The sequence below is a fragment of the Tupaia chinensis genome, unplaced genomic scaffold, assembly GCF_000334495.1.
Source record: "Tupaia chinensis unplaced genomic scaffold, TupChi_1.0 Scaffold000067_1, whole genome shotgun sequence".
NCBI classification, from domain to species: Eukaryota; Metazoa; Chordata; class Mammalia; order Scandentia; family Tupaiidae; genus Tupaia; species Tupaia belangeri.
In genome coordinates, this window is record NW_006159526.1 from 3,204,606 (window position 1) to 3,220,093 (window position 15,488).

The window sequence follows — 15,488 nt, forward strand, 5'->3', positions numbered from 1 at the left end:
CTCCAGAGCCCCCAAATCCCCAGGCCCCCCGGAACTTCCACAGGCGCCCCTGTAGCTGCTGCACAAAGCCCAGGTCCCTCTCACCCTCTAGGAGAGCCCCGAGACCCCTGCTGCCTCCCTGAAGCCCCCAACCCTCACGGCTCCCCACTCTCCTGTCCTCCCAGCAGCGGCCTGAGTCCCCCCCTCGCCGAGACAGCCTGGCCTCCCTGTTCCCCAGTGAGGAGGAGGAGAGGAAAGGTGGGTGTGGGGGCACAGCCAGGGAGCACAGCAGGGCTGGGGGCAGCCCTGATCTGCCGGACCCCAAGGTCTCAGAGCGGGGGCAGGGAAGGGCAGGGCAGAGCTGGGAGGATGACGCAGGTGGCCTTGCGGGTGAGGGCAGGCGGGCTTCTCAGGAAGCATGGCTGGAAGCTGCGAGGGAGGCTGGGCGCGGTGGCCATGGCCCCGTGAGCCGCGCTCCATGGTGGGCAGCTGTCTTCACACCCCAGGCCGGTTAGGTGCCTGGGCTCCCGACCTCAGAAGTCAGCCCAGGCCAGGTGGAGCAGTGCGGTGGCTCTGGGGTGTGTGTCCCCTTGAGAGGCCAAGGGCGGGCCTGCAGTGACCGGTGCCCGCGCTGCCCAGGTCCCGAAGCGGCAGGGGCAGCAGCGGCTCAGCAGGGCGGCTACGAGATCCCCGCCCGCCTTCGGACCCTGCACAACCTCGTGATCCAGTACGCGGGGCAGGGCCGCTACGAGGTGGCCGTGCCTCTGTGCCGCCAGGCCCTGGAGGACCTGGAGCGGAGCTCGGGCCACTGCCACCCCGACGTGGCCACCATGCTCAACATCCTGGCGCTGGTGTACCGGTGAGGCCCGCAGCCGGCCACGTGAGGGCTCGTGGTTGGGTGGGGGTGGAGGACGGCAGCATCTCCTCTGCACACACGGCACCCTGGGGTGCAGGGAGGGAGGCAAGGAGCCCGAGAGGACGGAGATCCAGGCAGGGGTCTGAGTGCAAGCACCAGAGACAACTGGCCGGGGAGACTGGGAGTGGCCAGGGGCTCGACAGGCATCTGGGGGTTCAAGACCAGCGCTAGAGACTCGGGGGCTATGAGGAGACCTACAAGGGACCCCAAAGGGATGCAGCCGGCAGCCCCCTCCATCCCCATGGCCTCCCCCCAGGGACCAGAACAAGTACAAAGAGGCCACAGACCTCCTCCACGACGCCCTGCAGATCCGGGAGCAGACGCTGGGCCCCGAGCACCCCGCGGTGAGTGGGCGCCCAGGGAGCGGGGAGCGGCCACACCTGCCCCCTAACTTGTGCCTCTGCCCTCAGGTGGCCGCCACCCTCAACAACCTGGCTGTCCTCTACGGGAAACGTGGCCGGTACCGGGAGGCAGAGCCCCTGTGCCAGCGAGCCCTGGAGATCCGAGAGAAGGTCCTCCCTCGCCCCCACCCCCCAAATGTCCGCCCGTGTGGCCTCTGACCCCTCTATTTGATGCCGTGAGCCCCCAGTTTGAGCCTGCATCACCCAGTCCCATGACCCCCATCTGTGAGCCTGTCTGAGCTGGACTCCCGACCTGACCACAGATGTCCCCCAGCCTGGTCCTGCCCTCCGCCCCCCGTGACTGCCGGTACACCCTCCAACCTTTATCCGCCCATCTGACACTGTACCCCATGACCCCTGACCTTACTAATCCCCAGCCCCTACCTCACCCTGGTGGCATTCTCAGCCTGGTCCCTAACTGGCATCCCCCATGGCAATGACAATGGCCCACCAGTCCTGGTTAACCTGGTGACTTGAGACCCCTGACCCCAGGTCCTGGGCGCCGACCACCCAGACGTGGCCAAGCAGCTCAACAACCTGGCCCTGCTCTGCCAGAACCAGGGCAAGTTCGAGGACGTGGAGCGGCACTATGCCCGCGCGCTGAGCATCTACCAGGCGCTGGGCGGGCCCCACGACCCCAACGTGGCCAAGACCAAGAATAACCTGGTGAGGCTACCGGGGTGCGGGCGGGCTGGTGGGGTCCTCCCAGGGCACTCCTGGCTGAGCGCAGGCGGGGTTACCGGGGGTAGGCCCTCAGAGGTGCCCACCTGCCGGCTCCCGCCCCTGAGTGTGCTGGGGGTACACACAGGGGAGGTGGGGACCAGAAGCATCGGGAAAGGAAACAACAGCAGAGCGAGGGGGAGCCCCTTTATTCAGGCCGTGGGGCCCCTTCTCACACCTGCCCCATACACCTGAAAGGAGCACCCCAGCAGGACCGCATTGCCCACTGAGCACAAGGAGACTGAGGCTCAAGGGGGCTGTGCCCGTGACCCACGCAGCAGTTAGCTAAGGGCTCAGACACAGGAAGTCACCTGCCCGAGGTCCCCAGGCAGGAAGTGGACACCCCAAACCCACTCTGCTCTAAGCTGAGGCCTCCCCGGGGTTGTGGGTAGGCCTTGAGCCAGGAGGCAAGGCCAGGGCGTGAGCAGGGGAGACCGGAGGCAGGGCTGGAACTGGGGTCCCTGGGCGCTCCCAGACTTGGGCCAGGTCACCAGAGCCTGCCCTGCCCACAGGCCTCAGCCTACCTGAAGCAGAACAAGTACCAGCAGGCGGAGGAGTTGTACAAGGAGATCCTCAGCAGGGAGGCCCTGCCCGCCCCTCTCGGTGAGCACCCCCACCCTCCACCCGGCCTGGGGCTTTTCGCTGTCCCCACCTCAACTGTGCCATCTGTCCCCCCAGCAGCCCCCAACAGAGCCACGGCTGGTGACACAGAACAGCAGGTGAGGGTGGCCTTGGTGTTGGTTCCGGGTGGGTTGGGGCTTGCACAGACTGGGCTGGGGACTGACCCTGACCGGGAGTCCCTGACGCCCTCGCCCTCCCCCTCCCAGGCCCTGCGTCGGAGCAGCTCATTCTCCAAGCTCCGCGAGTCTATCCGGCGAGGAAGTGAGAAGCTGGTCTCCCGGCTCCGAGGCGAGGGGCTGGCAGGAGCAGCTGGGTGAGTGTGGGATCAGCTCAGCAGAGCCCTGAGGCTGGCAGCCCACGTCCTCGCCATCCTGCTCAAGAACCGCCCATGGCTCCCACCTGCCCGTGACATATACAGATCAGACACAGTCCCACAAGGCTGTCCCAGGGTGGGAGCCGCAGTCCTGGGGTCCCCTCATTTCCTCCTCGGCCCCTCCGTCCAGGATGAAGAGAGCCGTGTCACTCAACATGCTGAACATGGACGGACAGAGGGCTGCCGGGACCCAGGTGAGCCGGAGGACACCCAGTCAAGGGCGGGATAGGGGCCATGTGGGCAGGCCCAGAGTCGGGAAGGTGGAGCTGCCCAGCTGGGGCCGGATTGGTGCTGGAACACACCCAGGACAGAGGGGATGGGTCTTACTTGGGTGGAGGCAGGAGAGGGACAGGCTGGCTGCCAGGCCAGACCAGGTACAGGGGCCATGGGGTGGGCAGCGGCCACAGTGCCACTGGAGCAGGGCCGTGGCTGCCCCTCACCCCTCCAATCAGCCCGTTGCGTCCGTCCGCAGTTTCCCAGCCGGCACCTGGGCGAGGCCCCTCGGACCCTCAGCGCCAGCACCCAGGACCTGAGCCCCCGCTGAGGGCGACCGCACACCTGGGACACAGCTTTTCAGGAAGGGTGGGGCGGGCAGAGGGAAGGGGGCCCCCGGGGGGCTGGGCCTCCCTGCTGCCCTCCCCTGCTGTATTAAAGGCTGTGGGTTTGGCCGTGAGGAAATCTGTCGCAGCTCTCTGCAGGCCCTTCCCCGGGGCCCGCCACCAGCTGGGACGGGGCCGGCAGACACGGGAGTCAGAGTGCGTTTATGGCCCTGTCACAGCCACCATGCCACGGCTCCACCCCGGAGTCACAGCTGCTGCGCTATCTGCTCGATCCTGCGCAATGTCTCCTCCGACTCCAGTTGCTCCAGGCTGAGCAGGGACAGGCCCAGCTGGTCCTCCTGGGGGGACAGAGACAGGGCAGTGCCAGGGGGCCAGGGCCCACGGCTGCCGCATTCCCAACACCCAGCCAGGACACAGGTCCGCGCCTCTTGGGCCAGGAGGAACAGGAGGCCTTTAGGACCAGATGTTAGGTCTGGACCGTCCCTGTAACGCGCGGCGTGGGTCCACGAACAGGGCAGGCTGGAGGGAGGTGGCGGCCGAGAGACCACCAGCCTGCCCAAGCCCCCTCCCAGAGAGCACACTGCCTCCTCACCCCAGTCCTCGCCCCTGCCTCCCAGAGGCTCCCTGTCCTTGCACAGCTACTGGGCCACCTACTGGCACTGTGGGGGGCCCTGAATGTCCCCCAGTTCTTGGCATCTCTCTCTGAGGGCAGGAAAGCAGGTATTCAGGCTAGGCTGGGGGAGTGGGGAGAAACCAAGGGCCCTTCCTGTAGGAAGAGTTCAGCCTTGGGGCCGAAGGGAAGCAAGCAGTGCTCACCCGGTGGAAGGGCTGTGCCATCTGCCTCAGGAAGTACTTGGCCACCTGGACGCCCTCGTCCACGGTCAGGTTGAGGTTGGCATCTGTCAGATGCTCCTGGATCCAGCGGGGCAGCTTCCCCCGCTTGTCGGCCCGGGCGAAGCGCTTTGAGCAAGGCAGGAGAGAGGGCATGGGGCGTGATCTGAGGGCATCTGACCGGAAGACTAATGGGGAAACAGCTGGCTCTGGGAGGCCGGGGCCCCTGAACCCACACCTTATCGGCGAAGACCATGAGGCCGTAGTCTGTCTTGCCCCTGATGGCTCGCCCCACGCACTGGGCCGCGTGGCGCATGGCGTCGAAGGTGAGGAAGTCATTCTCGCGGATCTGGAACTGGTCCCGCAGGTATTCCAGCCGCGCCTGCAGGTGAGGGCAGGAGTCCTTGCCAAGCCCCTTCCTCCCCGTTCCAGCCCCTTCCACAAACCCTCAAGGCCCTACCATCGCGGTCTGCTCCCGGGCCTGCCCACCAGAGAGGCGCTGCGCACCTTGAGAATGCGGCTCTGGGTGTAGACGTAGGGGACTCCGAACATGATGACGGCGCGCCCGTAGTGGTGCACTGCGGCGGGGCGGGGACAGTTACGGTGCTGCTCAGAGGGGATGGGGGTGCTCCCGGCACCCTGCCAGGTGTGCGGGGATGGAGGGGCAGGGAGGACCCTCCAATCCCGGCACCCTGCCAGGTGTGCGGGGATGGACCCTCCATGTGCCCAGCTTGTAGGTGGTGGTCCCTGGAGGGCGCAGACATGGCTGGGGGCAGAGTCCCAGAGACCTCTGCAGACGCCGGAGGGGCGGGGCCTGCTCACTCACCAAAGTCGATTCCCTCGGACACTTTGCCCCGGGCCACTGAGAGCAGGATGGCCCCCCGGCCGTTCTCGCAGGCCTGGGGAGGAGAGGCCGAGCAGGGCACTGAGTCACGCGGCCGCCACCTGGGCCCTCTCCAGCAGTTCTCTCGGCGCCACCCCTGTACCCACCTCCTGGTACTTCTCTAGGGCCACACTGGTCTCAGCCCCGTCCTGGGTCTCTATAAAGAGCAGCTTATTCCTCTGGATGTTTTCAAGGATGCCCTAGGGAAGGACACCGGGGAGGCGGGCTGCGGTTGGCAGATGGAGTCAGGCATGGCCACCCTGCCTTACCCCTCCTCTGCAGACTCCTGCATGAGCGACCGTCTCTCTCTGGGCCTCAGCTTGCCCATCTGAGACATGGGGAAGAGGGGATGAAAGGGTCTAATCTGATCCTTTTGGGGAACTTTATCATCTGGGAAGAGAACCAATCATTGCCAGATAAGTGGGGCGGGCATGTGGCCCAAAGTGGCCAACCAGGTCACTCGGTTACCACTGCCAGAAACTGGCAGAGGAGCTGACTAAGCCTGGCAGAGCCAATCAGAGGCTGCCCGGAAATTTCACATATGACACTATAACAGAGACGGTGTGGGACAGATGCAAGGTACAAACCCCATGGAACAGGTAGGGTCCAGAAACATGCCCACACACACACACACCTGTGCAATTCAGTGGGGAGAGCTCTTCCTTTTTTTTTTTTGAGAGGTTTTTGCTATAGGGCGCGTGCGCTCACCAGACAGAGAAAGAGACATAGAGACAGAAAGTGAGAAATCACCCCTAGAGGGGATGGCCACGCCGCAATCCCTGCTCCTCCATTCTTCTCTCGGGATCTTGGGCACGCACACACACGCGCCCGGCGTGAGTTTAAGTCACCGGGTCCAGGACTGGAACCGCAGTTGACTATGTGGGAGTCCAGCGACATAGCCATTACGCTAACTGCTGGTCCCGGGGAGAGCTCTTTCTAATAAACAGTGCAGGGGCAAGTAAATTTCCATATTGGGTGGAAAAATTGAACCTTGACCCCTACCTCACACCACACACACAGATGAATCTGAGATACCAGATATCTAGATGCACAAGCTAAAACCACAGAGCTTCTAGAAGAAAACACAGGAGACTATTTCGATAGTGACCTTAGATTAGCCAAAGGACTCGAATAGGACACAAAAGGCACTCAAGGTATGGGGATCACATGGCTAGAAGCCATCTTTCCCACTGTTTAACAAGCCATCTCCATCCGAGGACGAGGCCAATGTCTTGCCCGAAAGAGATGACATTTCTATCTCCAAACCTGCCATTCTCCAATGCCTGGGTTAGCCAAATTCACTCATCTCACCCCAAACAAGTGCTGCCCTAAACTCCCCTGGAGAGCGGGTCTGAGGTGTGCTCGGGGCAGAAGGTACATAGAGAGTGGCCTCCTCTTCCACGCCATCTTGTCAGTCACCCAGAGCTGTCCCCGGAATGCCCCACGGCCTCCTCCACTCACTTCATAGAAGAGGGTCCCGCAAACTCTCACGTCTTTGCCCCAAGTCTCAGCCTAGTCTTCAACAGCATAGCACCCAGCCAGAGTCACCTCTGCTACCCAGTGTGGATAGTCATGGGGTAACCCTCAAAACAGTGCAGGAACGAGGCGCTGAGGAGCTGAGGCGTGGTCCCTGTGCAGTGAAATATCCCACTGAGGGACGGGCCCACAGAGGCTAATGTCTGTGGTGGGGTCAGGGCACAAGGGTGTGTTCATGTGTCATACACACTGTCTTGTCACGTAGGAAACATGTCACCATTGAAAACACAGAGGAACAAAACCACCACACAGGAACAGCGCCGAGAGCTGAGGAGAGGCCTTCACAGGGAGTGGGGTGGGGGCTGGCGTACCTGCTCATACCAGGAGGCCACGGTGCTCTCCATGTACTGGTAGCTGGTGAAGAAGGCCACTATGCCATCAGGGACCACAGCGGACATCTCCAGCAGGAGGTTCCCATAGTTACGGATCACGGCTGCCAGGGGTCAAAGGTTGGCCCCTCTCATAAGCTCACTGGGTCCTCCTCCCCACTCTGTCTTGAACTTGGGCTTCTCAGAAGTCCCACCAAGGCCTTCTTCAGGGCTGTTCACACTCTTCCCACTCTCCTTGCATGAGGCCATGGGAGACCCTTCCCTCCCACCCTGTGGCCCAGGCATAGCCATGTCTTGCTATGGCCAGGGAATGAGGACAGGAGCGGCCACGTGCCACTTCCGGGTGAGTACCCTCGGGAGTACACAATTCACCACACTCACTATGATCCCACCTGTTGTGGCAAGCCACTGAGATCTGGGAATGTTTGTTACAGCACGCAAGAACCCATCTGACTGATACACCGCCCACTTGGAACCCACAGAACCCATCCCCAAGGTGCATACCAATGTCTTCCCGGGTCTCAAACTTGGAGCTGATGGCCACCTGGTCATTGCCACGGCCGATGATCTGGAGCAAGCAAGAGAGGGTATAAGCAGCTGCCACCATGCCAAGGTGTGTTTGTTGAGCTCCGGCAGGTGCCACTCAGCTTTCACGGGCACCATGTCATTAAACGAACCCTTAGCTACCTGTTATTTACATGCACCAATGGCCTGGGCTCAGAGAGGGTGAGGCACCTGCCCGAAGTCACACAGCAAATCAACAGCAGAGACAGAACGGAACCCGAGTCTGTGCCAACTCCTGCCCAGCGACTACACTCTAACTGGCCCAGCCTCCAGGCGGGTCAGCTCGGAACACTTCTCGCAGGCCCACCGGCAACCCTCTCCAGACCACCATGCAGTGGGGTGGGGTGTGGTGGGGGGCCTCACCCCTCCACAACCTCTGAGGGTCATTCCAAATGGCCTTTTGGCAAAAAAGCTCCCCAAAATCCGTTTTAAAAGTTTGGCAAAAACTCAGTGGCAAAATACCTTGACCTGATCTACTCAGAGGCTTCCCCTCCACGTGGCTCTTCAAAACCGTTTGCTGCTGAAACATGAGTCGGGAGGAAGGGGCCCAGGACCTGCAGGGCTGTTACACCCACGTAGCAGTGCCTCATTTCTGTCTTTTGGTTTTTTTTAAGAGATTTTTTGCTATAGGGTGCATATGCTCTCTAGAGAGAGAGAGAGACAGAAAGCGAGTGATCATCCCCCGGGGGGGTGGTCATGCCACAATCCCTTCTCCTCCATTCTCTTCCCAGGATTTTGGGTACGCATGCATGCACACGTGCTCGGCACAAGTTTTAAGTTGCTGGGTCCAGGACTTGAACTGTAGTCGACTATGTGGGAGTCTGGCAACATAACCACTATGCCATCTGTTGGTCCCTCATTTCTGAAGTCTAGAAACTTTTGGGTTCCAAAGCACATGTGGCCCCAGAGCTTCCTTCAGATAGGGGTGAAGGGCCCACGTTACGGAGGAGACAGGCCGAGGGGAAGACCAGATTACAAAGGCTGCAGCTGGACGACCTGGCCAGGGCCTGTTAACCACGATGAGAGCCTCCGCTGGCCAGGCCCTGGGCTACATAAGGCCTCCCTTAAATCTGCGCGGCCCTGGGAGATCAGGTGCTCTCCTGTCTTACAGCTGAGAGAGCTGCAGCTTGGGGAGTCGCCCAGGCCTGAGCCCAGAACCCGTGCTGAGCGGAGACGTTCCACCTGAGCCGTGGAGAAAGCCGAGGAGGGCAAGGGTGCTGCCCGCCCGTCCTGTCCCACTCACCATGGGGCAAAGGCAGACCCGGGCCAGCGTCATGGTGAAGGTGGCCATAGTGACGGGGTGGAAGTCCAAGATCTTGGGGTAGATGTCCAGTGGGGACAGCGTCTGTAGAGAGACAGAAGGAGGGGATCTCAGCACGACAGCGGAGGGCTGGGAACCGGGCGGGGCCGGGGAGGGGTCCTCACCCCAGATGTGATGATGACAGACTGGAAGCGACTAAACACCGGCTTGATGGCCAGCGAGGCGTCCATGCAGCTGTGAAAGCAGAGGAGGCGGTGAGGCCAGGCCAGCAGGGCTGGGCCCACCCTGTGGTCCGCTCACATCCCGCCGGAGTAGCGTCCCACCTGAAGTGCAGGATGGGGTTGGCGATGGTTGGGGTCCTGTCGTCAAAGGGTTCGATGATGATGGTGAAACCTACGGAGTGGGCGAAGGCCGGTGAGATTCTTACTGGCCACAGCCCCACCCACGGGGAGGTGGCTCACCCGTACTCCCCACGAGCCAACGCCAGTGCCCAAGCCCCACCTTGGCATCTGAGTCCAAAATATACACTAAGCTGCTGCTTCTCTGAAGGGCCATCCCTGCGCACGGGCAATCCCAACCGCGGCCAATGCATCCTCCCTCACGCCCTCCCAGGCCAGGACCAGGCGGTCTCAGCCCTCTCTTGCCCATCCTGAGTCGTTGCACACCGCGGCGGGCAGCTCTGACTCCAGAGCCTTCCTGCCACCCAACTACGTACCCCAGCCCCACCCTGGTCTGCTGCCATTACCTCCTGCCTGGACCTACCCCTGCTATGGTCCAGCAGCCAGAGGGCCCTGTGACATCCTGAGGTGACTTATGTCCCTTTCCTGCTGGGACGCCTACCACGGCTCCCCATAGTCTTCCTGGGTCCTGAATCGTCTGTGGAACCCAGCCATGGCCACTCCTCTTCCTGCTTGCTCGCTGGCCTCCTGACTGGCCTCCAGTCCTGGCTGTGGCTGAGGCCACACAGGAAGCTTGGGTTCCTTTCCTGGCTGCCCTAACAAGCCGGACATGGTGGCATATGCCCACAGTCCCCACTGCTAGGGAGGCCGAGGCAGGAGGATCGCAATGTAGCTAGACTCTGACTTAACAACATTCCAGGGAGGGACCAGCAGTTAGCGTAATGGCTATGTCGCTGGACTCCCATGTAGTCGACCACGGTTCGAGTCCTGGACCCGGTGGCCTAAACTCAAGCCAGGCACGTGTGTGTCTGTGACCAAGATCCCGAGAGGAGAATGGAGGAGAAGGGATTGCGGCATGGCCATCCCCCCTGGGGGGTGATTTCTCGCTTTCTGCCTGTCTCTCTCTGTCTTTCTGGAGAGTGCATGCACCCTATAGCAAAAACCTCTCCAAAAACAAAAAACAAAACCCAGGGGCCAGCAGGTGTCGCAAAGGTTGAGGTGCTGGATCCCACATGGGCGATTATGGTCCTAGCCCCAGACCTGGTGGCTTTCTTTTTCACTTCCTCGCTCTCTCTCTGGTCAAATCAACTAATAAAATAATAAATAAAATTGAAAAAACCCCAGCAGATGGTATCATGGTGGGGGTCTGGGGTGTGGGTGGCACAGAGAAGGAAGGGAGAGTCAGAAATGAGTCCGATTCTCCCGAGCCCTGGTGCGTAATTCTGCATCATGTATGTAAACACATCATATATGTAAACACGTTAACTAAATGTCCAGTTCACCCACTTTGAGACTGAAGAGTTGTGAACCTATGAAGGGAAATGCCTGGGATAAACCGGACTGACTGATGACGGTGGGGACAGATGGCCTTTCTCTTCCACAAAGCAGGGGAGTAAATTACCATGTCTCCAGGGGCTGGCAGAGAAAAGGAACAGCAGCCACATTGTAACATGCGACCAGACACACGTCTCAGGATGTTGGACTTCCCAGCCATCATGCACCTGATATCCAATTATCAACATTTTGGGACCAGCAGTTGGCATAATGGCTATGTCGCTGGACTCCCATGTAGTCGACCGCGGTTCGCGTCCCGGACCCGGTGGCTTAAACTCACACTGGGCGCCAGTGCATGCGTGCCCAAGATCCCGAGAGAATGGAGGAGAAAGGACTGTGGCGTGGCCACCCCCCTGGGGGGTGATTTCTCACTTCCTGTCTCTCTCTGTAGCAAAAAAACAAACAAAAAAAAACCTCTCCAATTATCAATATTTCTTCTCAGAGTTGGCTCTAATCAGTGTACAGCTAAACTTCATTAAAATTAAACTTTCCTAAGGCTGTTTTTCTGTTTAAACTTTAGCATCAGAGTAAAATAAAAAGTTTCACCCTCAAAAACAAAAACAAAAACCCAGCAGGTTCCCTCGGTCCAGGACCTTCGCACTTGCTGGTCCTGCCTCCTGGGCCAAGGTCGTCAGGGACTTCAGTAAGTGACAGCCCCTCAGAGGGGCCTTCCCCGGCCACCCCGACTACGGCAAGCACGTGCCGACACAGCAGGCCACTCGTTTGCATGGCTAACACACGTTCTGGAACTGTCTCCCCCCTGAGCTGGTTCACAGCTTTGCTACTGGTTTCCCCTCTGGGATGTAAGCTCTAGGGGGTTAGAACGAGGTCTTTTTTGGTTCCTCCTGCTTCCACTGTGCTGTTTAGAATGAATGAATGTACGAATTCATAGTCAGTTTCACTTTATAAAAAAACCAAAGTCCTCCATGCCCAGCCCTGTGTGGCTACAGCAGTGACCAAGAGGGCCCCAGTGCAGGGGGACAGACCTGTTCCCACACTGTAGTGATTCAAAGTGAGCGAGCCTGGGGCTGAGGAGCCCAAACAAGGGGGCCTGTTTCAGCCAGGGGTCAGGGAGGGCTTCCTGGAGAAGGAGACATCTCGACTGAGCAGAGAACTGAAGGATGACGGAGGGTAGATGGAAGTGAGGGTGGTGGGGAGGGCCTCCCGGGGAAGAGTGAGAAGTGTCGGCAGATGGGAATGGGGGCCGGCAGAGGCCGGGAGGGGAGACAGGGAGACAGATGGCGCATCCACGGACCCGCTGCAGATCGCGAGGGGGGTGGGGCGTCTCCGTCCTCCTGCCAGGGCCCCGGGCAGCCGCAGCCCGTCAGGCCTGACCTGGTTTCCTGGCTAGAGCAGTAATCCCGGGGGATCAGACTGAGCCGTGGTCGGGGAGAGTGACCTCGGTGCACCCCTCTCCTGCACGTCAGAAACCTGAGCCCGTTCTCTGTACTCTCCACGGCCCCCAGCCCCAGGGCCGGCTCCCCACAGCCCGGCCTCTTCCAGACTCGTCTCTCTCCAGATCATCTCGTACCCTCCCCGCAGCCTCACCCTGGCTGAGGCTCCCCCTTTCCTGGTCGGGTCTCTGGCCCCACCTCGTCTCCTGCCTCTAGTCCCTTTCTTTTTTTAAATTTGCCAGAAGGCACATCACTCACGAGAGGGAGAAATATGTCACAGTCCCTTCTCTTCCATTCCTCTCTCTTTTTTGGGATTTTGGGCATGCACACATGCGGGCCTGGCGTGATTTAAGCTGCTGGGCCTAGAACTTGAACCATAAAGTTGCCCATATAGGATCCAGTTGGCTTAACTGCAGTACTGCTGGCTGGTCTCCAGAAATATCGTCCTGAAGCACAAATCCCAGCCAGCACCTCCCCTGCTCAGAATCTGACAGGACCCCCGTGCTCTGCGGTCTAACTCCTTCCCACGCCATACACTGTGTGCTGGGCTCACCCCATCCTCCTCCACCCTGCAGCCCGAGGGGCCTGTGAGGTGAAAACCCGAGCATGAGGCCCACTTGCTCACGAGCTGTCTGTGGCTTCCCAGTGCCTTCAAAGCAGAGCCCAAACTACCAGCCTGCAAGGCCCTGCGTGCCCGAGTCCCATCGACGACCCCCTAGGCTCCTCGGGAACCCTCCGAGGCAGGAATAAGTGAGCTCACCCTTGGCGTAGGTGCTGACAAGGGTGGCGAAGTTAGCAAGGAGGGTGAGCGGCGAGAAGTCGGCCAGGTCAGCGATCTCCAGGGTGTGCAGGAGGGAGCGGAGGCGTTCGGCACAGAATCTGGTGAAGGGAGACGGGGTCGGCAAACATAAGGGTCAGAGGAAACACGAGCGGGACCAGCCACCCTCAGAGCACATGGCCACACGCCTGTCTCCCAGGTAACAGGCGCCGCTACACGATGGCACATCCGGAGTCACGTGGTCACTGCCCCGAGTACTCACATGACCTCACGTGTAGGTTCTGGTCAAAAGCCGCACAACCATAGTCACCGCCCCGCGCCCCAGCTTGCCCGGCATCCACATCTGCCTGCCCGCCAAGGTTTCAACAGATATCACCAAAATGCCATCTCACATGGAGCGTGCCATGGAGACCGTGCTCTTTACATTTCAGATTTGCTGGGGACAAAGGCTACTTGACAAAGGAGGGCCTGAGAGTGCTCATGGAAAAGGAGTTCCCAGGGCTTTTGGAAAATCAAAAAGGCCCTCTGGGGGACCAGCAGGTGGCGTGGTGGTTAAGGCGCTGGACACTCCCACATGGCCGACCGGGGTTCGAGTCCTGAATCTGGTGGCTTGCTTTCTCACTTCCTCTCTGTCTGTCTGGCGAGCGCACGCGCCCTATAGTGAAAATCTCTCCAAAAAAAAAAAAAAAAAAAAAAAAAAAAAAAAAAAATATTAAAAAAAAAAAAAGAATCAAGGCTTTAAAAAAAAAAAAAAAAGACCCTCTGGCTGTGGACAGAATAACGAAGGGCCTGGACCAGGGCCTTTTCTCACGAACTGCAGGCCTGGCCACGGCACGCGACGGCTACTCTGTAGTACACACGAAGCAGGGGAGGAGGCAGAGTACCGCCCCCGCCCTGCTACGGAGCTCTCCCTCTGGGTCACTTAAGGAACCCACTTTGCAGCCCCCCGTATAAGGGTTTCATGAGCGGATCAGGACCCTTAGAAAATGTACAAAGAAAATCTGACTCCCATTTGACAAGCGGAGAGAGAGAAGTGAATAAAATACCAGATAAGCTTCTGACTTTTATATTGTTTGCATCCTCTTGCCCTCAATAAATAAAATCCTTTTTAAGTTAAAAAAAAAAAAAAAAAAAAAAGAAAGCACAACCATACAGTCTCGCCGCCGCGACATGAACCCTGCACGCACGGCCCTGGCTGCCCAGCACCGCACACCGCCTCTTGGGCACCCTCGGTGACACCGTGCCCTCATCTCACAAGGAGTAGAATGTCCTCAGACAGACAGGCCCCAGAGGAAAGGGAGAGGGGACCAGCGAGAGCACCCAGCGTGGAGCAGGCGGGTGGGAAGACCGAGCAGCTATCTCTCCAACTTTGCTTCTTCGAGCCGGTCCTCTCCCCACCAGGCTAGGGAGGTGCCCCCTGGACTACCCCACCCTGGCCCTGCCTTCCCTGGTGGTCACCATCTGGGATGAGTATGTCTCCTCTGTGGGCCCTGTGAAGGCCACCCTGGCCATCCTGTCGCCACTGTGTCCCCACTTAGAGCAGGCCTTGGGGAATGTAGAGACTAGGGCCCTCCCTTTGCCCTGACACGTCTCCAATCTGAGAGACAGGCCATCACGCCGAGGGGTCCTATAGCCTGGCTTCAAGTCACGGCCACCCTGTACAGGGCCGTGTGATGGACAGTGGCCCTGTCCCCAGAGCTTTGGGGTCCATCTGCAGCACAGGGACCCTGTACTGGGGAGCGATTCATCTGGAGCAGAAAGGCTCAGCTCACCGCTGGGCCCAGGGCCGAGTCTCACGCCTCCTGCCCCCTCCTCTAACCACACGCACCCACTAAGTGCACAGGACGACTCCCTGCCCACCGTACACAGCAGGACACAGACCTTCAGAGATGACGATGTCTTATCCGGAATGGCAAAGGAAGAGTACAGAAGGCCTCCTGCCCTGGCTCCATTCTCCGCCTGCCCTATCCCTGGGGGACAGGACCCCCATCAAAGGCACAGGGGACTGGGGGGGTGCTGATGAGAGGCACTGGTGGGAACAGACCTGAGACCGACGGGCCGGGCAAATTCCCCAGCTCCCGTCCTGTGGGCCTCGGGCTCTGGTCTAGCCCCCACCAGGGGCTCCCTCAGGCCCCGTCCAGTTGATTCTCACAGTTCCTCCCCTGCCCTGTGGCTGGGGTGAAACAGCTCCGAGCTCCTTCCTGGCTAGCTCCTACAAGCAAGCGCCCTGGTCACGCAGGTGGCCCGTGAATGGTCACAGTTACACTCTCTCCGGGCAAATGCGCTGGGCCAGCGTGCGGTGTCGGCAGAGCCCAGGGCCAGCTCGACCTCGCCATGGACCTTCCCCACTAGACCAGCTCGTGTCCCACACGCCCCCTGGCCTTCCACTCACTGCTGACACGGGCAAATGGTGACCCCAGGCCATCGGTGGTCAGCCCTTCCCGCAGGGACCGCCCCCCGTGGGCCGGCACCTGAGGGGCTTGCGCTGGATGCACACGCGCTGGGCCAGGCTGCTCAGGAAGGCGGGGGGGCTCTCCTGCACCACGTGCTGCACGCGCAGCCGCCACTTGACGAACTCCAGCAGCCGCCGCAGGAAGCCCCGGAAGGGC

The 15,488-nt window shown here is 60.2% G+C and overlaps 2 protein-coding genes across 2 annotated transcripts in view; one reads left to right on the plus strand and one right to left on the minus strand.

Annotated features, from left to right (window-relative positions):
- LOC102481464 (kinesin light chain 3) overlaps positions 1-3,558 on the plus strand; it is a 4,908-nt gene extending 1,350 nt beyond the window's left edge. The window contains exons 2-10 of the mRNA XM_014582638.2: positions 125-237; positions 619-838; positions 1,152-1,239; positions 1,306-1,407; positions 1,789-1,962; positions 2,529-2,619; positions 2,695-2,735; positions 2,844-2,950; positions 3,141-3,558. Coding sequence (XP_014438124.1) covers positions 125-237; positions 619-838; positions 1,152-1,239; positions 1,306-1,407; positions 1,789-1,962; positions 2,529-2,619; positions 2,695-2,735; positions 2,844-2,950; positions 3,141-3,543 — 1,339 coding nt within the window. The 3' untranslated portion in view covers positions 3,544-3,558. The remainder of the gene's footprint in view (positions 1-124; positions 238-618; positions 839-1,151; positions 1,240-1,305; positions 1,408-1,788; positions 1,963-2,528; positions 2,620-2,694; positions 2,736-2,843; positions 2,951-3,140) is intronic.
- Positions 3,559-3,572: 14 nt separating this feature from the next.
- The window catches only part of ERCC2 (ERCC excision repair 2, TFIIH core complex helicase subunit), a gene marked incomplete in the record, with an annotated part of 22,335 nt that continues 10,419 nt past the window's right edge, over positions 3,573-15,488 (minus strand). Inside the window, 13 exon segments of the mRNA XM_014583021.2 lie at positions 3,573-3,908; positions 4,387-4,530; positions 4,640-4,783; positions 4,909-4,979; positions 5,228-5,300; positions 5,392-5,484; positions 7,132-7,253; positions 7,654-7,717; positions 8,957-9,058; positions 9,139-9,208; positions 9,298-9,367; positions 12,862-12,980; positions 15,351-15,479. Of these exon segments, the coding sequence (XP_014438507.1) occupies positions 3,816-3,908; positions 4,387-4,530; positions 4,640-4,783; positions 4,909-4,979; positions 5,228-5,300; positions 5,392-5,484; positions 7,132-7,253; positions 7,654-7,717; positions 8,957-9,058; positions 9,139-9,208; positions 9,298-9,367; positions 12,862-12,980; positions 15,351-15,479 (1,294 nt within the window).